Raw genomic sequence first — 23,016 nt, 5'->3', positions numbered from 1 at the left:
CAGAGGCCCTGGGGCACAGGTGGGTGCCTGGGGGCACCACGCCCGGGGACAGGCGTCGTGGGGCTGCCACAGCTGGCGAGGCAGGGGTTCTCGAGGGGACCTCGGAGCCCAGGGTGCGGGCAGAGGGCACGCGGAGGCCCGTCCCTGTCTTGGAGGGGCCGGGGCAGAGCCAGCTCGTCGGCACCGCAGTCCTGCCCACCGGCCCATGCGTGCGCGGGGACCCAGCCAGGGCCGGAGCGCGGGCTCAGCCCTTGCAGGTGTAGACCTCCTCGCGCTGCGTGCACTGCCGGCACTCCACGTAGCAGCACCAGCGCACCTGGCACTGGCAGGGCCGCGTCACTGCCCGGCTCTGCGTGTTGTGGCCACGCCCGCAGCAGATGCTTTCGCAGTTCTTCTCGCGGTGGCACCTGCGGCCTGCGGTGCCTGGGGAGAAGCGACCGGCCAGGCAGAAGCTGGGCGAGTCGTCCAGGTGCACCAGCTCAGGCGTGCGGGGCAGCGGGTCCACCCCCGCCCCGGCGGCACGGCCCCGCGGCGGCGAAACAGCCTCGCCTGTGGCCTCGTTGGTGGTGCTGCCCACCTTGAGCGCCGTCTCATACTTGTGCTTCAGCCGCTTGCCCACCTCGTGGAAGGGCGCCAGCTGCCGCCAGCACGTCCGCACGGTGCAGGAGCCCGAGACGCCGTGGCACTTGCACGTGGTCTCCACCCCGGCCTTGATCACCTGGCGGGAGAGGCGGGCATGAGGGCCGCGCGGCCGCCCCAGATGGCCACCCTCGGGCTGGGACGCCCCCACGCCCAGGCTGGCTCTTGGCTGCGCCCCCACCCCCAGCCGCAGGCGGGCACCCAGGGCCTTGGGTCTGGCCACAGAGGCGAAGGCAGCCAGCTAGCTGACCCCAGGGCAGGTTGGACATGACCGCACCCCTGCTGGGTCTGGGAGCAGTGCCCGCACCAGTGGTGGAAACCCTGGCGGGAAGGAGGGGACCCCCGCTGCTGCAATAGCCAGCCCGACACCAGGGCTCAGACGGCTGCCCACCTGACCTTCCGGGACGGGAAGCCCTGCCGGCCAAGCCAGTCCCGTCCCCCTCGGGGCCTCTGGCCTAAGCATCCACACTGAGCCCCCAGAGAAACGAGGCCAGGGAGGGGAGGCCAAGATGCCCAGGCCCCTGCGGCAGGGGAGGGGCAGTGGCTGCCCTCCAGCCGGGCCCAGCAGTCACGTCCAGTGGGCTGTGTCGAGACACTCGGGCTGCTGAACCAAAGGCTATTCGCCCACACGCTGCAGCTCACGGCTCACGTGCCTGTCACGACCAGCCGGCAAGGGGGCACCAAGGGCGGAACTGGGCTCTGGCTGAAAGTGGGGAACGGACCCCTTCAGGACGCACGACTCAGAACTCCCCGGACGGAGGGCCCAGGGCTGGCTCGGCTGCCTCCGCCCAGCAGGCTCCAACAGGCACAGACCCACCGCGGCAGTGGGAGAGAGGCCCTCGCCACAGGCCGGCCCCCCGCAGCCCCAAGATCTGGGGTGCTGGTTGACCCCGCAGGCAGGGCCTATGGCGTGGCTGCTCTGTGCACATTGGGAGCGACGGGCCCTCCAAGGGTACGCCCGGCCCAGGGCGGGGTCCAGACTGTTGGGCCAGTCCCACCTGTAGCCAGAGCCCTGCAGGGCCCAGCAGGCCAAGCGCCCCGTCCTCAGGCAGCCGTGAGCCAAGCCCGGCCACCTGCAGGGCCCAGAGCCAGAGTCAGCCCCCGACGTGGCCCACTGCCCCAGCCCTTCCGGACTCCCGGCCAGCCCCCATGCCGGCTGCTGTCCACCTGCGTCCTTGGCGGCGGGATAGCCTGGCTCCCGCCCTGCAGGGGACCCGGTGCTGCTGCCCTTTGGTGAGACGGTGCCCGTGGGGGCCTGCCGTTCTCCCCGACCGGCGGCACAGCCTCCCTTGCTCCTGAGCCCTCGCCCGTCTCCCCGACGGGCAGAGAGCCACGCGGACACTGGCCTGCAGCACGCAGGCTGGGCAGAGCCCCCCCGCCCCGCTTGCCTTCACACCCACGAGGTTGTTGTGGAAGTCCACGCGGGCCCGCAGGTCCCGGCCTGGCCGCCGGCCCAGGAATTCCTTGACGAACTTGCTGCTGTACTTGAGGTTGTCCCCGCAGCCGCCCCACTGCCAGGCCTCCCGGTTCTCCAGGTCCGGAGCCTCGTCGCACGTGCAGCGCTCCATGCGGCCGGCGCTGCAGGCCTTGGCCAGTGCGTGCGTCAGCCCGGCCGAGGAGATGGCGTAGAGGAAGGCGGTCTCCTTGAAGCCTAAGGAGCCGCCAGGGTCAGGGGTCAGGGCTCAGGGGCAGGCTCCCACCTCCCCCCGGCAGCGCTCCAGAGGGAGCCCCACACCCCCGGGCAGTGTGGGGCCATGGGACGGACCTTCCCCGGCACACCACCGGGGCCTGCACCTGGGCAGGAGGCCCCTAGGCCGAGCGGCACTGGTCAGGGGCGGGAGTGATGCCCGGCCGTCCTGGTCACAGGGCCCCTGACCCCACCCCGCGGGCTCTGTGGCCCTGCCTGCCCTGGAGGTTGGAAGGCTCGGGCCAGTCCCCAGCAGCACCCACAGGCAGGAGAGGGGCCTGTGCTCCCACAGCAGGCAGGGCCCCGCCGGGAACCCTGCCCCCCCCCCCCAGGAACAGGGCTTCACTGCAGGGGTGGGGGGAAGAGCACCCTCAGGGGCCAAGGAGCAGGAGAGGAGGTGGGGTCAGGAGCGCAGGGCAGGGGTGGGATGGTCAGGAGGGGGTGGGGCAGGAGGGGGCTGCAGAAGGGCAGGGGAGGGGGCGGGCAGGGCCGGATAGGGCCGGAGGCAGGGGTGGGGCGCGGAGGGGCGGGAGGGGTGGGAGGGCGGGGCTCGCCCCGGGCCTCACCTCGGCGGAGCAGGCTGGCCCGGTAGCGGCCGTCCAGGGAGCAGTTCCAGCGCTCGAAGCGGAACTGGTACTGGCACTCGAGCGCACTCATGCTGACCGCCTCTACCAGCGTCTCGGCCACGCCCGGGTCCCGGCGGCACATGCGCCGCTGCTTGCGCTCCAGCTTCAGCCGGTCGCAGGCCTTGTAGTGCGCCTGGGCGGCCGCCTCGGGCTCCAGAGTCAGCGGGAGGATGGTGAGGGGCTCGCTCCCTGTCAGCCTGGGCAGAGAAGGGCCAGAGTGAGCATCGGTGAGGGGCCAGGCGCTGAGGAAGGGGCTGGTGGTGGCAGGGCCCAGGGAGAGGCCAGGCAGGGGAGAGCTGGGCACCCGCATCCTCCAGGTGTCGTCCCCGTCCTGCCCGCAGCCCCTGCCCAGCCCCCCACGGTCAGCATCCCGCCAGCCCACCAAGCCGCCTGCCCACCCTCTCCGGCTCTGCGCTCTGACACAAGCGCCTCAGCAGCCCCAGACAGGGGCCTGACGCAGCCCAGGCGTGTCCACACCCAGCAGCACCGACACTCAGCTTGCGTGAGGACAAGGTGGGGCTCCGACCGCAACCCCTTGGGGGTTCCACAGGAACCGGGGCCACCAGGCCTCTTCAGAAGCGGGCCTCACCCTCTTGGTGCCCCTAAAACCCCCTCCAGAGCTCAGGGTCCTGGAGCTGATGCCAAGAGGGCAGCTTTCTGTGGGGTGAGGGGAGCAGGACCTCTGGGGCACCCACTCACGGCCCCAGCAGTGACAGCGCAGGCTGAGGCTCCTCTGGGGCGTCTGAAGCACCCCCAGATGGCTGCTGCCCAGCCCTCTTCCGTCAGCTCCCTGAGGCCAGGAGGCCAAGGCATGCGAGGGGGCGCAGGCAGACCGAGGACAGGCTCGCAGCTGAATGAGGCACCGGGTGCAGGCTGCGTCTGCGGCACGTGGCAGGAGGGCAGGGACCGCGGGCCTGGAGCACCCCCACGTTGCAGGGGGAGGCACAGGGCGCCCAAGGGCCAGGAGCAGAGAGTGGGCACGGCCTTGCAGGGTGGGCGGGGGCCTAGTCGGGATGGGCGGGGCTAGCAGGGTGGGGCCTGTCACCGCAGACTCCTCTCCTGCCCGGCCCTGGGGTGGGGTGGGGGGGGTGCCGGGCTAAGGTGGGCGCCTGACTCACAGCTGGCCCCACCTGAGGACAGCTGCCCAGCCAAAGCAGGGAGCAGGGCGGAGGTCCGAAGCCAGGCGCTGGGGCCTGGCGTAGCCGCACCATCCCCCTGCACACACAGCCTCCGCGTTGGCGGGCGCCCGGTGCCCAGGCAGGGCATCCACGGTGGTGCCCAGAACGGCGGTGCCCAGAATGGCGAGCCCAGAACGGTGGTGCCCAGAATGGCGAGCCCAGAACGGCGGTGCCCAGAATGGCGAGCCACCTGGCCATGGCTGCGTCACCTCCGACCCGCACTACTGCCAAGGCCCCAAGCGAACCAGTTACAGGTGCCGCCCCAGGGCCCCGGCAAGGCTGCCCCCATGGCCCCCTGGGTCCCGGCTAGAAAGGGCAGCGCTGGGCGTGGGCGAGGAGAGGGCATGGAGGGCAGGGGCCCCTGACTCCCCACTGCCGCGAGCACTGCAGGGGGTGAGGACCCTTGCCCCGGCCCCACCAGTGGGGTGGCCCATGCCCGGGGCTGCGCAGCGGAGCTGGGTCCCGGGAGCCGGCCCTGGACGGAGCAGCGGGCAGGGCGGCCAGCTCTGGGCCTGAACAGGCCGCGCCTCTGCTGCCGCCCACGGCGGGTGGGGAGCAGCCTGCACCGGCTGCTGGGGCGCCGTTGCTTGAGAAGGGCGGGGGCGGCATGGCCGGGTGCCAAGGACCAGTGCTCCCGGGGTGGGCGCGTGCTGGGGCCCCAGGGGTGCCCCCCATCCCACTCCCGTGCCGAGGCGCCCCCTCCCCAGGTCCCCTAACTGTCCGGGGCGTAGACATGCGGGCAGAGGGGGGCCGGGGGCCTGGCCCAGGACAGAACCCTGGGCCCAGACCCCTGCAGGGCAGGGCAGCCGAGCAACCCCCCCCCCCTAGCGGGCGCGGCCCCGGTGTGCCCGGCTCCTGGAGGTGCCCAGACCCCAAGCGTCGTCGGGAGGCCGGGCCCACCCACAGACATCCAGCCCTGGGGCAGGGCGCAGCAGAGGTGAGGGAGAGGCCCCCAGCCAAGCTCAGGGCTGAAGGGCGTCCTGAAACCCAGCCTGCGGGGCCCCTCCACAGAGCAGGCATGGACCCCCCTCAGGGGCCCCCCAGGCTGCCCAGCGGCCCCCATGGTTCCTGGAGCTGGGCGCTGACAGGGTCCACACCCTGGTGGCCTGGGGCCCGCCCCTCCCTGGTCTCCAGGGGCCGGGCCCTTGTGGAAAGGGCCCCCAGGCGGCTGGCCAGCCCGCTGCCCACCCCAGGCCGGTGCACCTGCCACCACCGCCCTGCGGGAGTCTGGCCCAGGACAGGCGAGTGTGGCACGGCCTGCCCAGGAGGCGTGCGGAGGAGGCAAGCTGGGCAGGCTGCCCACAGCGGCAGCCCCCTGGACGGCCGTCCCCTGGACGGCAGGAGGCCAGGCCCAGGCAGCAGCACCAGCCCCCGCTTCCTGGGAAGAGGTGACGCGTGGCCTGGCGTCTGCGGCCCGGACACTCCCCAGCGCTGCCCGCCCTTCAGGGTCCCCAAGAGGAAGCACAGAGTGGGGGGCTGCCCGCTGGCCCTCCAGGGTCCCCAGGGCCACAGTCTGACCCCCATCTGCAGGCACCCCCTTCCCCTCCACGGGGCCACTCGCCCTGCCCCGCAGCTGCCAACGGGCTCTGGGCCCTGCTCTGCCAGCGCCACCTCGCCCACCCCACAGCCTGAGCACAGGAGCATCCCTGCTGCCCACTGGCTGCTGCCAGAGTCCTTCCAGCAGGCTCCATGGGGACACACGCACACGACGCATGACACCACACCACGAACTACGTACCCCCCACCACACATATACCACAAACCACACACATGACAAACCGCACAACCACGCCTCACACACCCCCACACACGACATACACACACCACGCACGACAAACCACATACACCACCCCACACACACCACACATGACAAACTGCACATACTACCTCACACACACCACACATGACAAACTGCACATACTACCCCACACACACCACCCCACACACACATACACATACCACAAACCACACATACCACATGCGACAAACTGCACACACCACCTCACAAACACCCCCCCACACCACATACACTCACCCCTCCATACACACAGCATACACACCCCCCCCATACACACACCACAAACCACACATGTCAAACCACACACACCACACCCCACACCCCCCACACCACATACATAGACCACAAACCACACACGACAAACCGCACAAACCACTCCACACCCCCCACACCACGAACACCCCCCACACCACATACACACACACACCACAAACCACACCCCACACACATCCACCACCAGACTCTCAGGGCAGTGAGTGTGCAACGAGCGTCTCCCCAGCTCGGGGCTGTCCCCAGTGCCGCAGGCCTGTCTCGCTGTCCCCGGGGGCCCACACGAGCCATCCCCTGGCCTCCTCCTGGCTGTGGTCCTGCTCCACGCTGGGGTGGGGGGGGGAGGGGCGCCCCTAGCAGGGCCAGGCAGGTGCCCCACGATGGCCGCAGGCCCCGCCCCCACTCCTTGGGCAGCCAGGACCCGGGTGGGGGGGCGGGGCTTGGCGGGGCCCCTCCACGGCTACGCGGCTCAACCTGACCAGCACCCTGGACGCCCCAGGAGGCCCGGCCCATACACTCGCCTCAGAGCCACGCAGGCCGCCCCCCCAGGGGGGAAGACGCGTTCCCACCAGCTCCTCGTCCTCCTTCGGAGCAACCGTATTGAGAGGAGCCGTCCCTCAGGGCCTGCACATCCCACCCCTCCGTGCACCCCACTCGCGGGGATTTTCACTGCCCTGAAAAGAAGCCCCCCACCCCCAGATCCCCACTGGCCTTCCACGGGAAGTCTGCTCTTGGCCCTTGGAGGTGCGGGTGCGCCCCTCGTGCATGGCAGGAGGTGGGCCTGGGGCCGGGAAGGGCGCCTGGGCTCCTCCGCCCGCTGACCGCTGCCCCAGAGGCCGTGGCCGGCCACCCTCTCGTCCCCTCACAGCTGGGACAAAGCGTCCCTCTCCCGGCCTCTGGCCTGCCCTCGCCGGTCCACACCGCCCGCCAGCCACTGCTTCTCTGCTGCCCCCCCAGACCGCTCATTCCAGGTGCCCCCCAGCAATTTCAGGCTTTCCTCACTGTCTCAGTCCCCTGTCCTGGGTCCACATGGGCCCCCTCTGGGCCCGGTGGGGGAGGGGCACCCCGGAGGCCCCCACTGTGCCCCAGCGCGGTGCTCCCCCTCCCAGCCCGCACCCGCAGGCCTCTGCTTGGCCTCCTCCCAGAGGACCCGCCTCCCTGCCTCCCTCCCGTGCGGCCTCCGTGGGTCTGTGGCCCAGAGAGTCCTGGCCCCGCCAAGCGTTCCTTCTTCCCGCCTGGGCACTGCCGGGCTTCCTGCAGCCACACAGCAGACCCTGAAAGTCCTCCGCCCTCTGCTCAGACGCCCCCACCCGGCCAGCCCACCTGCTCGGGCAGGCTGGTGGCCTCCCCCGCCGGCCACTCCGTAACTTCTTCTGATCCGCCGTCCAGTTTGCTAATTCTCTTCAGCTGTTTCTAATCTGGCCTCAGATCGTTACTGAAATGTTTTCCCCGGTTCTGCTCGGTTTTTCCAAACTTGCTGGGTCAGTTTTTGTGGTTTCTCGTTCTCTGCAGACACCCAGCTTATCTCTCCCGGCAGAGAGGGGGTCCCAGCGGCGTGGGCCAGGGGCTGCGGGCACCCCAGTTCTCTCGCAGGTCAGCTCTGTGAGCGGGGCAGCTGGTGGCCGCAGAGGTCATCAGTCTACAGTAGAGGTGGCGGCCTCGTGCTGCCGGAAAGCCCAGAGCTGTGGACAGGCCTCCGCACAGAAGCCCTCGGGGCCACCCCAGGCTGCAGCTCAGCCCGCAGGAGGGCAGGAAAGAACTGGGGATGGACAGACCCGGAGACGCCAGAGCCCCCATAGGTGAGGCCGGGGGCTGCGGGGACCAGCTGCCCCTCAGCGCCCCTCCACCACACTCCCTCACACCTGCTCCCGGCAGCCAGGTGGCCGGACGGGCACTGCCAGAGGGGGGGCCGTGCAGGTGGCAACGGGGGATGGCTGGTCCCGCACCGCCCAGGCCCGCCCGCAGCCTCCGTGCTGGGAGATGGGCCAATGGACAGGGGCCAAGGGCCCTGCCTCCTACCCGCAGGCCCGGCCACGCCAGGGCCACCCTGCCCGCAGCCCTGCTTGGGGTGTGGGAGCCGGACGGCGGGGCGGAGGGCGGGCGGCCCGAGTCTCAGAAGCGCAGCGCCCTGCCAAGGAAACCTCAGCCCACCAGACGGTGTTTCGTTTCTGTGTGAATCAAATTCAAAACAAACTCAAGTGCTGAGAAAACGGCTCTGAGATTAACCCTCCATCCCCCTGTCCCCCCCCCACCATGCCCCGCGGCCCCCACCCAAGCATGGGGCTGGGCACCCGCCAGGCCAGCACCCTGTGTCCCTGGGGCCGCTGGCCCCGCACTGAGAGGGCCACCAGGCCCCTGCCCGCCCCTCACGGCACCCACAGGCCAGGGCAGGGGGCCTTTCGGTCAGCCCCCTGCTCCACCCCCCCCCCGGGCCACTGGCCGACTCGGGCTCAGCTCACCCCTCAATCCCCACATGGCCGTGACCCACAGCCTGCAGCCAGGCGTGGCACTGGTGTCCAGATGCAGGGCACAGCCCACCCTCGCCCCAGAACTGGCCGACCGCCCAATCAGAGCAGGACGCTGGAGCTGCCCGGGACCAGGCCCGCTGGTGGCCGCAGCAGCACACAGAGCTCCATGGAGGACCAGTGCAGCCGCCTCTGGGCCGGGTCGGCGCAGTCTCCAGGAGGCCACAGGCTGCCGGGCTGACACCCCAGGACAGGTGGGAGGGAATTGGGCCCCAAGATGCAGGGCCCCCCCTCGGCGACCAGCGCCCTCCCCGCGGGTGGCCCGGGGTGGCCGCGGCGGCTCCATCTGTCCGGGCGACAAGGCCTCCGGACGCGTCTCTGACGTCCTCTGGCCTGGGAGTCGCTGGCAGCCTCTCCCGGCGGCCCAGACCTCCAGGCCACTTCCCCTGGCCGCGTCTACCTCAGGTATCGCGAAGAAAAACAAACGCAGCCTGAGGTTTGCCTTTTTCCATTCCCTCGTCCGAGGCGGGCCTGCCAGCTGGGCGGCCGGGCTTCCTCCTGCGGCCCGAGGCAGCGGGCCAGCCGGGAACCGCGGGGAGGGGCGGGAAGGCCCAGGCGGCCGGGCCTCAGGTCACGGAGCCGGGCCCCGCTGCCACCCAGGTCGGCCCCGGCTGCCGCTGCCGCTGCCGCCCCACCCGGCCCAGCCACCTGCCACTGGCCCGGCTGCCCCTCCAGGCGCCCGTGTCACCCCAACCCTGCTGCCTCACGCGGGGCCTCCCACGCCCGAGCTCCGCAGGGCCCTGCCTCAGCGTCCAGCCAGCTCCCGGGCCCGCGGCTGGGGCTGCTGTGCCCACCCGGCCCCAGAGTCCACGGCACAAGCTGGTGCGGTCCCCGGAGTCGGGGCCGCCAGGGGTGGCCGGGGCCAGAGCGAGAGCCGGGCTGGAGCCCCGCAGGCCTCAGGCATGTGGCCAGGGCTGGGGAAGAGGCCCTCCAGGAAGACCCGGCCAGGGCCCCGGGGACGGGCCGCCCACAGACAGAGCGCACAGCCCGACGGCAGCCTGGAGGCGGCGGCTACAGAGGGGCCTCTTCCACCACCACCCCATGACACAGGGCGGGCCTGCGGGTGAGCGGTGGGTGCGGCGGCCCCCATGGGGACAATGCACAGAGGGAGGAGCCCCAGGACTAGGCCCCGCAACAGGCATCGCCTTCTATGGCGGGGAAGCCCCGCCACCGGGGGTGCTCCCCAGGAGGATGGACCCCCATGCTGGCCTTTTGTCCCCACGCCCGCCCTAGGCGCCAGCCGGCCACGGTGCCTCAGCAGCGGGTGCTGGGCCACAGCGCGAGCACGGGAGCAGACCAGGCCAGCTGTCCCATCCAGACGCCGCCGGCTGTGCCGGGACATCTGCTCGCGCAGCTGAGGGAGCCAGGTGGGTCTCCCGCCCGCCTAGGCCTGGCCTGCACCCGCGGGCGCCCACCACCCGCCGGAGCACCTGCCGCCGCGGCCTCAGACCGCCAAGCAGACCAGCCCAGACGGGGTTGAGTAGCTCCTCCTGGGCGGGCCTGGCCCCTCCCGCGCACCTCCATCCCCCCAGGTCACGCCGGCAGGCCCCTTCCCAGAGCCCACACCACACAGGCCTCCCCACCCCACACCTGGCCCCTCAGAGGCCCACACAGGGTGGGCTGCCTGGGCACTGCTGGGATGCGTCTCTACCTGATTCCAAGATCTGCTGCTCAGCCCACAGCCACCCCCAGGGTCACCCGGACACCCCAGCACACACGGCGGGGCTGCCGGCCCAGCTGTCCACCTCGGGCACAACCCTGCGCCCAGCTTTCCGTCCCCTCCACCCACTCCAGGGACCGCTGGGCACCCTCCGCCCAGCAGCCAGTGCGCCTAGTCCTTGGGGGCAGCAGAGGTGGCCTCACCGCCAGGCGGGGTGAGGGGCACGGCCCCCTGCGCGCAGCTGCGGGAAGCACAGCCCAGCAGCACGGCCCCGCCAGGGCGGCTCCTGAGCCCACTGGGCCCCGGGTCAGGCTTTGGAAGAAGGGGGCCTCCTGACGCCGGTGCCCTGTGGTCGGGGAGGCCCGAACGGGAGGAAGTATGCTGAGGCCTGAGCCCAGCCTCTGGGCAGGGGCGGGACAGCTTGCTGCCTTGCTGGTCAGGAGGCAGGCAGGCTTGCCTGGGCCCAGCATAAATAAAGAGCTCCTGAAACCCAACGAGATGACAGGCGACCTGACCAAAACCCGGGCAGCGGGTCTGACAATTCCCCAAAGGCGACACACAAGTCGGTGGCCACAGCCGCCGAAGGTGCTGACCAGAACTGCAAGGAGCTGCTGTTTCGACCCACCCTGATGGCGAAAGCAGCTTTTTGAAAAGCAGAGAACAAGGCCAGAGAGGCCAGGGAGCGAGGGAAGCCTTGCGGCCGGTGGGGGTGTAAGCGGAGGGACATCCTGCTCCTCCAAAAGTCACGCGGAGAATTCTCCTCTGATCCAGCAGTTCTGCTCCAGGCACAAACCCCAAGGGGGAAACGCAAGCACACGCAAGAAGACGTGCGCGGCCATCCATCACAGCCAGGCTGGCGCGGGGGGCAGCCTGGACTGCGCGCCCTCGGCGAGGGAGGGGCCTCGGGCAGGCAGCGCTTGGCACCTGAGATGCGGGGGGCGGGCGACTGGGACACTCTAGAATCACAGCAGTGCTGGCCACGCAGCCCAGCAGATGTGCTGAAGCCTCAGAACCCGGCCCTCTAGGCCGAGCCTCACAGGGAGGGGGCGTCTCAGGAGCAGGAGCCGCTTTGCACTCTCGGCTGGGACCCACAGGGGTCCAGGCACCCCATGTGTCCTCAAGAGATGGTGCCGGGGCCTCCCCGGTGGCGCAGCGGTTGAGCGCTGGGCCGTGAAGCTGCCCGCAGCCTCTGCAGCGCCGGTTCGATCCCCGGCCGACCAGGCAGCGAGGGTCCCACATGGCGCAACAGACCCCTCCTGCCGCCCGCTGCTCCCCTCAGCAGTGTCCCTCGGTCCCTCTGCCTGCTCTGCTCCCCGCTCTGGCTCTGGTGGATCCTCTCACCCTCCCGCGCTTCGCGCTGCTGACTGTGCCCAGTGCTTGTATAGATAAATAAATAAATTTTTAAAAGGAAAAAAAAAAGAGAGCGATGGTGCCGGCAGGAGGGAGCTCTAGGGCCGTGTGGGCCGCTCCCTCCCGGAGCAGGCCCTGGGCTCTCCCGAGCCAGCCACAGAGGAAAGGGTGCGGCAACACTAGGGGCGCACCCAGGCTCGCCGGACACCACTCTGCTGCTTCAGAAGAGCGTCCCTCAGGGGAGTCTCGGGGCTCCCTCCCCGCACCTGCCCCGCGAGCCCCTGCTGGGGATGCCCCAGCCCCCAGTATCTGTAAGAAAGGGCAGGCCTGGGGGAGCCCAGGCGCTACTGGACCCCGGGGCCGCCCCCGGGTCAGGGCTGCCCTTCCTGAGCAGCTCCAGCCTCTCCCCAAGAGGATGCCAAGAAGGGGCAGGGCGCAGGAGAGTCCTCCCTGCCAGCACAGTCCGAGGCGCTCAAGCACCTAGGCCCCGCGCCGGGCCCAAGTCTGCACCCGAAACCTCTGGCTGGCCCCTTGCTGCTGGGGCCGGCTCACCCCTCCTTCAAGAGGGCACCGGGCCAGGCCGTCCAGCCCGGCGCAGACGGCCCTGCAGCCCAGGACACCCAGACGGACGCACCACCTGCTGCTCATGGCCAGGCCCGCAGCCAGCGAGGCGTGCCCCTCCCGGCGGGCAGGGGCCCGGGGGTCCCGCCTGGTGGCCGAGGTGAGCAGAGGGCAGCAGGGCCGGGCAGCGGCAGGCGGTTGGGTTGAGGCCGCCGGGAGGGGGTGGGGAGGGCTCCTGCCCACGTGACCCTCCCCCAGGCCAGCCTCTCTGGGTTTCTGGGCTGTAACTGGAGCTGCGTTCCTGCCTGGGAGCCTCGTGCCAGGCAGGGCTTTCGAGAGGGGGAAGGGAGAAGAGGCCTGGATCGCAGCTCCCTGCTCCCTCAGCGCCGCAGGGGCACCGAGGAGAGGCCCGGCAGCTCCTGTCACTGCTTGGCCGCCCCCGCCGCCCTCCCTGGCCAGGCCGGGAGCAAAGGCCCCAGGCCCGGCGGCCGGTCACTCTGGCCCAGAGGGCAGCCCTGCGCAGAGACCCCGGCCCCGGCCCCTGCTGCCCAGCCCTGGCCCTCCGTGGGCCAAGTCCAGTGGCTGGCGCTGCCCGTCCTCCCCGCCCACTCTGAGCCGCTCCTGTGACAGCCCGTCCCTCCGCCCGCCCCCAGGACCCCAGGCGTCCCGCCTCCGCGGGCGGTGCAGGTGGCACATGTGGCCTCGGGGCAGGGCTCTCCCGCAGCCCCACTGGCGGCCGCGGGGCAGGCAGGCGACGCACACGCAGGCCCGGCCGGGGCGGTGGGCGGGCGAGCGCGGAGGCCCCGCCAGCCCCGTCGCCGAGCGGCCCGGCCCGGCCCGGCGCAGACCAGCCCGGGGTGCGCCCGAGCCGCTGCCCCCGCGGCGGGGCTGAGGGCCGGCGGCACAGCTGGCCGGCCGGGCCGTGAGTCACCGCCGACCTGCGGCCAGACGGCCGGGCCGCCCTCCCTGCTGCCCGCCGGGGAAGCCGAGCGCGCGCAGACGGTGGCGGCCCCGCGGCCCCGCCGCCCAGAGCCAGGGGAGGGCGGGGCGGGCCGGAGACACCGCGCTGACCCCGGGAGACGACCCGGGAGGAAGGCGCAGGGGGAGAAAGAAAAACACAAAGGGAAAGTTTCCCATGAAAATATTTTATTTTCTTTGAGAACAGGATACACCTGCAGGGCGCGCGGCCCGGCGCCGGCATCCCCGCGCCGACGGGGCCCTCTGCCGGCCGGGCGCGCGGCGGAGCAGGTGACGGGCGGCGCCGGGAGCGGCCGCGGGCGCCGGGCGGGGGAGGCGGCGGGGGGCGCCGCGCGCCCGGCCGCGCCCCAGACCGCGGGCGCCCCTGCGCGCCACCAGGGCCCCGGGGCGCGGGCCGGCGCCGGGCGGGCGCGGGCGCGGGGCGCGGGGCGCGGGCGCGCCGGGGCGCCGGGGCCGGCCCGGGCCCGCGGGAGGCGGCGTCGGGCCCGCCGGGGCCCCGCGCTCGGGCCGGTGCGACAGGCGCGCCCGGGGCGGCCGCGCGGGCGGCGTCGGAGGCGCAGCGCCAGGAAAACCAGCGCCTCGGGCCGCAGCCGTCCCCCCGCGGGGCTCGGGGCCGGGAACATCTGGATTTCGTGCGTATTTTCTGTTGTTGTTGAATTAACTTCCCGCGGGCGCGGCGCGGGGCGGGGCGGGCGGCCGGGGACGCAGGCGCCGCGCGCTCGGCGGCCCGGCCCGGCGGGGCGGGGGTCCCCGCGCCCGCGCCCCGCCCGCCGCGGGGCGCCCCGGGTCCGGCCGGCCGCGCCCCCGCCGGCCGCCCCCGCCCGGCCCCCGCCGCGAGGCCCCGCGCGCCCGCCCGCCCGCCCGCCGCCCGCCCGCCGCAGGCACCTACCCGAAGTAGGCGGCCGAGGGGCGCAGCGCGGCGAGCAGCAGCGTCAGCGCGAAGGCCGCGGCCAGCCAGCGCGCCAGCGGGGGCCCCTCCGGCATCTTGCCGCGCCGCGGCGCTGACCATCGCGCTCCCGGCTCCGCGCAGGGCGCGCCGCGGCCGCCGCCCTCTTATAGCGCCCGGCGCGCGGCCGGGGCGGGGCGCGGCCGGCGGGCCCGGCCCCTCCCGGCCCGGGGCGGGGCCACGCCGGCGCCGGGGCGGGCCGCAACCCGAGGCCGCCCGCCCGCCGCCCGCCCCCCGCGCGCCCCGCCCTCCGGGGGCGGGTCCGGGCCGCGCCCCGCCCGCGGGGGGGCGGCGCGCGCGGGCGCGGAGGGCGCGGGGGCGCGCGCAGGTGACCGCCCGGCGGCGGGGCCCGCCCGCCCCCTGCTGGGCCCCGGCCGCGCCGCGCGGGGCGCCCGGGCCTCGGGGGGCCTCTCGCGGCCGAGGTCACGGCCGGCGCCCACCCTCCGCGCCGCCCCCTGGACCCGCCCGTCGCGCCGGAGCCCGGGGGCCGGGCCGGGCCGGCGCGCTCTGCCCGCGCGGGGTCCGCACCCACGCGACGCAGACCGCGCCTCCCCGGCCCGGCCCGGCCCGGCCCGGCCCGGCCCGGCCCGGCGTCCGCTGCCCGGGAGCAGGGGAGCGGGGCCGCGCCCACGGGAGCTGCTGGGGGGCCCCTCCCTGCGCCCCACGCGTGCTGGGCTGCGCTCGGAGGACCGCGCCGCCGCGACCTGCGCAGGGCAGGGGCCGCCGCCCGCCCGGGCTGCGAGGCGCGCCGAGGAGAAGCGCCCAGACAGCGCCCGGCCCCGCCCAGCCCCGCCCGGGAAGCCGCGCGAGGAGCACCTGGCCCCGCCCGGGGCCTCCCGGTGTGTGGCCGCCCGCCGAGGGCCGCGGAGAGAGGAGGCACCGGCCTGCCCGGCCTTTCTGAGCCTCCTTCCTGTCCCCATCCAGTGCCCTCTGCGCGCAGGAGCCGTGGCTGGCTGCGCGCGAGCCCCGCGGACCTGCTCTGGTCCTCCTGCTTCCCGGACCCCGCGCAGGGGAGCTCCCCGCCCGCTTCCAGAGGCCACCTCGCCCGCAGGGCAGCAGCCCCGGCCACCCAGGCTGCGCGTGTGGGTGCCTGGCCCCGCCCCACAGCTCCACCTGAGGCGCTGGCTCCCGCTCCGGGGACACGCTGCGCGGGACGGGGGACTTGGAGTGATGACATGTTTAAAAGCACGGAGGTCGCATCCAAGAAAAATGAAGTGTGAGATTGTAAATGTGTTTCTGGAAGGCGCTGCAGCACTACAAAGCTCCCTTCCACGGAGGACGCTCGCGGCCGCCCAGCAAGTCCAGGAAGGAGGTGGCCGGCAGAGGGCCCAGCCAGCCCTGCATGGCCCACCACAGCCACCCCGCAGCCCAGCCAGGCCCCCGGGTACCTGCCGGAGACAGTCAGCAAGGCCTACGAGGCCAGCCCCAGCCAGGCCTTGCGCGAGACTGCCCCGGCCCAGGAGGGCCCCCGGCCCCCGGCCCCAGCCTGGCAGGTGCTGCGAGGCGCTCCTCTGTGGGGGTCTCCAGACCTGGGGTCCCCACCTGTGCCCGCCCCCCTTCCGTGGCAGGGGTCTTCGGGCAGGAGGGGAGGCCCCAGGTGGCCCCCTCAGAGCTCCTGGTGAGACTGGAACTCCTCAGGGGGGACCTCGCACCTCTGGGCCCCAGTTCCCGCCTTGCCTGCTTGGCTTGGGTGGCAAACGGAAGCCAGGAAACTTGACTGAGTCAGCCCTCAAAGGACATGTGGCCACTGGGGGACACACCTGATGGCCGCCCCTGGCTGGCCCTTTCTCGCACCGCTCCTGGGCACCAGCTTGGGCACCAGCGTCCTGCTGGGGCATCCCTGGTAGATGGCACCTCACGCCCGCTCGTGCTGGCCTGCTGGGCCCCAGCTCACGTGCCCTGAGAGGCCCCCGGAGCCATGGGGCAGGCTGTGGCCGGCCCAGGGCAGGCACAGGTGCCAGGCAGAGTGAGGGGCTGGAGGCCACCCGGCCCCCTCACATTCCCAACAGGGCTGAGGGCGGACTCCGTGCTCTCCGGCCCGGCCCCGGGGCACAGTGCAGCGAGGGCGCTCCCTGGAAGGGGGCAGAGGGCAGAGGCGGGGTCAGTCCTGGGCCCTGAAGCTCCAGCTGCCGGAGACCCCACCACGCACGGGCCGCCCCCTGCAGCCCACTGGCCATGCATCCTCCCATCTCTTTCCCCTGGTGCTAGAGACAGATGGGAGAGAGACCGACAGGGAGGCAGAGGCAGTGAGAAAAACAGAATGAGGGGACAGGCCCGTGGGGGTTCGCCCGCACAGCTCAACCCACCCCTCCTCCCACCTCCAGCCTCAGTTTCCCAGCCAGCAGCACGATAGGGGAGGGGTTCGGAGCCCTGGGCCCCACTCTGGGCTCCAGGACGCTGGGTGGTCTGGCGGCTGGGCCCAGCGCACAGATCAGGAAACGCGGCCTAATTGGGAAGGTTTACGGGGCCAGGCAGGGGGTCTCCCGGGGGAGCGACAGCCACTCGTGAGTCATTTGAAACTGAGCTGGACAAAGAGCCCAAGCAGAAGGATCCCACCCAGCCTGCCAGCCGTGGGCAGAATGAGCTCATGGGCTGGGGTGTGCGCGTGTGCGCGTGTGTGCGTGTGTGTGTGTGTGTGTGTGTGTGTGTGTGTGTCAGGGAGAGGGGAGGGAAGAGGCCCTCCCTCGCACAGCTGGGGCTGGGAAGCAGAAGGCCGACCCTCCCAGCAACCACCCCCGTGTGGCCAGGCTGCCCCCTGGAGGCCAGCGAGGGAAGGGTCCGGCGTCTGGTGACTCCGGCTCCAGCGTCCCCGCAGCATCTCCACCAGAGGGCACTCAGCTCACCCAGTGGGCATTCCGGCAAGGGTGCGGCTGTGTCCAGGCCAGCGTCCAGCCCACCGTCGAGTTGGGCCTCCTGGCCGGCACGCACACCCTGGCGGTGCCTGGTGCATGGCCTATCCTGGGGCAGTGGCCAAGTGGACACAGAGCTCTGCCAGCCCAGGTGCCCTGGGCTCGCTGCGCCAGCCTCTGCCAGGTGCACAGCACCCCCGCTACCCGGCCTAAGGCTGGAGAGGGTGGCAGTTCCCGCACCTCTGGCCTGCCCCAGCCACCCTCCCAAGCACCAGGACAGGAGGAGGAGCCAGGGCCCCGCACTTGCGCGCCCTATCTGTGCCCAGGCCCTGGGCGTGCCCACGGCTCTGGAGCTCTCCTGCCACCCCCAGGGGCGTGGCCAGTCTGCCTCAGGGACTGGCTTCTGGGCTGAGTCCCCCCCTGGGTGCAGCTCCGGGCACGGTCTCCCGGAGGCCTCCAGGCCGGGGCATGGCCGTCAGAGGGACCCTCGCTCCCACTTTCTGTCCTGCTCAAAGCTGCTTTAGCAACACTCACCTCTAGCTTTGCAGGCGAGTAAGTTGCGTTTCTCGGGGTGAGTCCTGACCCCGGCTGGCCCTGCTGCGGCCAGCTCTCCCCACCGTCCAGGGGCACCAGGCCCAGGCCCAGCCCCCACAGCGTGGGCCTTCCCGGCTCTGGTGTCCACGTAGGCTGTCCCTTTGCACCCTCTCCCCCACCCCCAGTGGCTGAAGCACTGGGCATGAGGATCCAGTGCCCAGGCCTCGCCTCCTCCCTGGGGGCTGGCCTCCCTACCTCCTGCCGGGCCCTGCTCCCAGCCTGCTGCTGTCCTTCCATCTCCTCCGTGTGCTCCGCCGAGCGAGATGCCTGGCTCCGGCCTCGCCTGCTGGTGCTTCCTCCATTGCCAGGCTAAGGCTGACTCGGCCGAGGGCCTGAACACTCTCATCTCCCCCGTGTGAGGGCCTGATAGTGTTGCAGGTGCACGGAGGCCGAGGGCCCAGGGAGGCAGCCAGGGCCTCAGGCGTGTCCAGGGCCTGCCGCACCATGGCTGGCACGTGGGGGGCTGTCTGTGGTGCCCACACCTAGAAGGCCCCACGGGACAGCGCCTTTCACTGTCTCCAGGGCGACCTGCGCGGCTGTGCCGTCCGCCTGTGTAGAGGGGCAGGGCCAAGTTCAGCTCCCTCTGGCGACGGAGGTGCTGGGCTTGGGACCCAGATGGAGCCCATGGGGGTGGGGGTCCATGGGGGCTCAGGGCCAGCTGGAGTTGAGTGGGGAAGGAGGGGGCGCTCAGCCCGCACCCCAGGAACAGTCTATGTGGGGCTTGCAGGCAGCCGGCAGCGCAGAGCATGGCCTGGGAGCCCGGGGGAGGCTGGGTGTGGGCCTTGAGCGGCCTCTAGAGGCCGGGCTGGGGCGGCGGCACCAGGGCCGAGGCCTCCGGGCACTGTATGCTATCCCTCCTGCCTGCATGGACAGCTCCGCAGCTGTGCAGGGTCAGCCGTCCCTGAGTGGCCGCTCCTCAGCTGGAGGCCCAGCTCCCCAGGACACACCTGGCCCCGATGCCAGACCCGGGAGGGCACTGCCTCTTACTCCTGCCCCATCATCTGTGCCAGTGCAGCCAGGCCACGTGTACCCAGGGGTCACTGAGCCCAGTTGGGCGGGGGGCACCCACCCAGCAGGTCAGAGAACACATGGACCACTTCAAAGGGGCAGAAGCCACAGCCCAGCTTCCCACCAACAGGCCTGGCAGGACTAGACAGACTTTAGAATCGGGGAAACAAGGTGCAGGACGCACTTCCATGGGCCCTGGGCCCTGGGCCAGAGAGGCCGGGGGTGCTGGGGTCCCTGAGGAGCCTTTCTGTGCATGCCCACAGGGCCACGATCCAGGCCACTCAGGGCAGCACAGCGAGGGCGTCGCTGGGGAGACGGGCCAGGGCAGCTGAGGGGAGGCTGGAGCAACTGGCCCAGGGCACCAGCGGGAGAGAGGACGCGGGGCCAGTGCCAGGCTGAGGGGTCCTGGGGACTGACCCTCTCCGACCGGCTGGGGCGCAGCGGTGACAGGTGGGGTGGGGGCGAGCCTGGGGCAGGTTACCTCAGCAGCCCCCCCAGTATGAGGAATGTGGTCTTGGGGCTCTTGGGCATTTGGGGACAGGGTGGTGAGGCCACGGGGCGGGGGCAGGGTGAGGGCCCGAGCAGGGGTGGGTGGATGTCCCGGGACCACCCTGGTTCCTGCCCTGGCACGGGGGTAGGGTGCGTCGGCCCCACGCTGCTCTCCCAGTCAGCCTCTGAGGACCACACAGAGGCCGGCCCAGCCCCACAGGCTCCTGTGGCCACTGCCTCCCTCCAACCTGGCCTGCGGCCTTCAGCTGGGCCCCCCTGGCCTCTGCGGCTCCTCCAGGAGACAGCGGCCCAGCCTCCCCCAGGGCCTTGTGACCAGAGGACCCCGCCTGTTCTGTCCACCCGGCCCTCGCCCAGGCCGTGCGCAGGCCCCTCACAGCGTGGACAGGGCACCTCACCTACTCAGAGACGCCACCAAAGGGCTGCGTGGAACAGGCCCGGGGCTGCTGGGCTGCCCCAACCCAGGTTGGGGTGGAGGGTGCCCCGGGAATCTGGCCCCGGGCGGCGGCCTCGCCGGGACAGCCGCTCTCTGCCGGAGCCCAGCCCGCGGGAGCTGGCGCAGCCGGGACAGCCTCGCCCGCGAGCCCGCTGGGAGCGGGAACCTGGACCGGCCTCCCGCGCGGCCACCTCCAGACGGACCTCGGAGCCCGACGCCGCAGCCCCGAGACAGCCGGGAACCCGCGGCCGAGGGACGGAGACGGCGCGCGCCTGGGGGCGGCCGGGGCAGGGCGCGGGGGCCGAGGAGCCGCCGTCGCGAGAGGCCGCGGACGGGGACGGGGACGGGGACGGGGACGGGGACGGGACGCCGTGGGCGCCGATGGCCCGAAGCTGCGACCGCAAAACGAGCAACCGGTCAAAACGGGCGAAAGCCCCAGACGGGCGCTTACAGCGGAGAGGCCGGCGCGGCGCGGGCACAGGGACACCCCCGGGCCCGCCCCCCGCCCCCGCCCCCGCCAGAGGCGTCCAGGCCCCCCGCGGGAACCGGCGCCCGCCCTCGGGACAAGCCTCGTGGGCGCAGGGTCCCGCTCCCGGCGACACCCCAAAAGTCAGAGCGGCAGCTGGAAAGGAAACGTGCGCGCCGGGGCTGCCCCCGTGGGGCCCGGAGGGGAGGCGCCGGCCCGGGCGCAGCGCAGCGCAGCGAAGGGACCAGACGGCAGCCGGCCAGGCGCGGCCACGCGGCCCCGGGAGCGGAGAGCTGGGCTGAAGCCCGCGGGCAGTGGGGGCCACGGGTGCTGGTGCTGGGGGGCCACGGGCAGCGTTGCCTGAGGCGTGCCCCTGTTGCCGCAGTTAAAAAGTAATTAGTTAGGGCCTCCCGGGGGCGCAGCGGCTGAGCGCTGGGGTGCGAAGCTGCCCGCAGCCTCTGCGGCGCCGGTTCGATCCCCGGCTGCTCGCGGCCACCGGAGGAGGGTCCCGCATGGCGCGCAGACCTCTCCTGCCGCCCGCTGCTCCCCTCAGCAGTGTCCTTCGGTCCTTCTGCCTGCTCTGCTCCCCGCTCTGGCTCTGGTGGATTCTCTCACCCTCCCGCGCTTCTGACTGTACCCAGTGCATGTATAAATAAATAAATAAATCTTTAAAAAAAAATAAAAATAAAATTAAAAAAACTCATGGCTTAAAAAAAAAATAAGTTAAAAAAAACAAGACCGGGCCTCCCCGGTGGCGCAGAGGGTTGAGCGCAACACCGTGAAGCTGTCCGCAGCCTCTGAAGCGCCGGTTGGATCCCCAGCTGATCAGGGAGATACCCACATGGCACGGCAGATCTCTCCTGTCTCCCCTTTGTTCCCCTCAGCAGTGGATTTCCATCAGTCTGCCTCTTCTGTTCCCCGTTCTGTCTCTGTGAATCCTCTCACCGCCCCCATCCCAGCATCTCTGGCTTGCACCCCAGCTCTGTATGCATAAATAAATAAATCTTTAAAAAAAAAAAAAAACAAGATCAAAGTTGGTGGCAGCTGCACCCACCGCCACCAGGCCCTCAGGACAGCCAGGAGGCAGTGGGCCATGAAGGGTGCCCCAGCCCCAGGAGGATGGGTGCAGCCTCCACCACCTGCAGGAGCACCAAGCCAGCTCCAGGCAGAGGCGCCGTCTGAGGCCACCGGGGGGCTGTGGGGCAGCCGTGCCGGTGCGACACCTACGTGGACGTGTTCAGAGAACCGTCCAGCTTGAAACCAACAGTGCCGCATGTTAATTTCAGATTTATAATCCACACATTTTCAAAAGAATTTCTGGGGAAAATGGACACGTTGATGCTAAAATTTACATGGACCACAAAGGGCATAGAGTCCCCCAAGCCGTTTGAAAAAGAGCGATGTCCCCACACATCCCTGTGCTGGCGGCCGTGGCCTGCAGGAGGCCAAACTGAGCAAGGAGCCTGGAAATGAAAGGAAAAGCCACTGAGGACCATGGACTTGGAAGTCCAGTGTCCGTCGGGCATGGGTACGGCTGCTGGCCCTTGGGCCATCTGCTCCAGGGCTGGGGGGGAGCCCCCAGGGCCAGCTTCTCAAGTGGGTGGACTGGCCTGCGAGGCACCTGCCCAGCCTCTGGGTGCATAGTCATGCGCCCGCTGGGTTCCCAGCACACATTGCCGGGCCTCTGAGACACTGCGCAGGGCCCGGGGCGGGGCGGGGGGTGCTCTGGCCCCCATCTGACAGGAGACAGGACCAGCGGCGGGGTGAAGAGGAGGCCCTCCAGAACACAGCTCCAGCTGCAAGCCAGGCAGGAGGGAGCCCAGCGGGGAGCTTCCCGGCCCAGGAGGGAGTGTCTGAGTCACAAGCCCCACCAGGTGTGGGTGTCAGGGCCCAAGCTCTCCAACTGGGCCCCCAGCGCGGGTCCCCGGGCCCCGGCACAACATGGAAGGCTGAGGGAGGCCGCGAGTCCTCGGGTGCAGGACACTAGCTCTCCCGGCAGCTCGGCCACCCTTCCTTTGCCTCCCTGTGCACCTTGCCTGGCTGTCGCTGCGTTGAAAGCTGATGAGGCCCAGCGGCCAGTGCTGGCATGCCCGCGGCTGTGGCCAGGACGCTCGAGTAGCTCCGTCCTCCCGCTCATGGGAAGTCCTCTCCGCCGACAGCCAGTGCATGGGGTCAGGCCTGGAGAGGGAGCGTGCACCTGCTCCCGAGAGGGCGTGCCGGGGCCGCCCCTTCCAGGCGGCCTTGGGGAGCGGGGAGAAGGCCCTCTCTCCCGACCTGCGTCCTGCCTCTCTCTTCCAGTCCCTGTTCCCGGCCCCCTGTGGCCCCCAGCTTCTCCTTGGGACAGCGGGAGTGTCGGTGTTCCGGTCCCATAGGGAGCTCCGCCACTGACCCCCCTCTGCCAGGCCCCCTTCCAGGATGCTGGCCCCCCCACCTCCCTGGCTCCGGCCCCCAGGTTCTGCTCCCCCCTCATGGGGGTTCCCTGGAGCTGTCACCTCTTCCCCGCTGGAGCCAGTTCCTGAAAGAACATGGTCCTGGCCCGCAGCGGGGCAGGGAAGGCTCTCCTGAGTGGTGGGAGACCCGCCCCACCGCTCCCTGGCCCTGGTGGGTGTCCCCGGCAGTGGGAGGCCGGGGTGCACCGGCTCAGTGGCCAGCCTCTCCCCAGGGCCCAGGGCCCGGGGTGCGGGCAGAGCCTCTGTGTGACAGCAGAGGGCGCTGTGCCCGCGGGAGGCTACGCCAGGCCGGCCCAGCCGGCCATAGGCTGAGGGCACCTGAGCTGCCCCCTTCCCAGGGCACAGAGACAGCCTCTCCCGCTTCTGTGCCCCCTCTTCACGCCCGCCTGACACCCCCCCACCAGCTCCTAGGTGCTTGGAGACAGACGGGGGGGACCGTGGCCCCCACAGCCTCTGCGTGGCCATTCTGGCACGGGACCCCACCAGGC

General features: G+C 71.5%; 1 protein-coding gene across 1 annotated transcript; it reads right to left on the bottom strand.

Moving 5' to 3' along the window:
• Positions 1–244: 244 nt before the first annotated feature.
• WNT9A (Wnt family member 9A) lies at positions 245–14,256 on the bottom strand (the record flags this gene model as incomplete). The annotated part of the gene is made up of 4 exons (XM_084243281.1): positions 245–718; positions 2,028–2,290; positions 2,893–3,149; positions 14,162–14,256. 4 exons carry the CDS (start codon positions 14,254–14,256, stop codon positions 245–247), a joined length of 1,089 nt encoding a protein of 362 aa, XP_084099407.1.
• Between the last annotated feature and the right edge of the window lie 8,760 nt (positions 14,257–23,016).

Source organism: Talpa europaea (genome assembly GCF_964194135.1).
Source record: "Talpa europaea genome assembly, chromosome: 9".
Classification (NCBI taxonomy): Eukaryota; Metazoa; Chordata; class Mammalia; order Eulipotyphla; family Talpidae; genus Talpa; species Talpa europaea.
The sequence above is the reverse complement of the archived record's forward strand: the minus strand, read 5'-3'. Positions and strand labels throughout refer to the sequence as shown.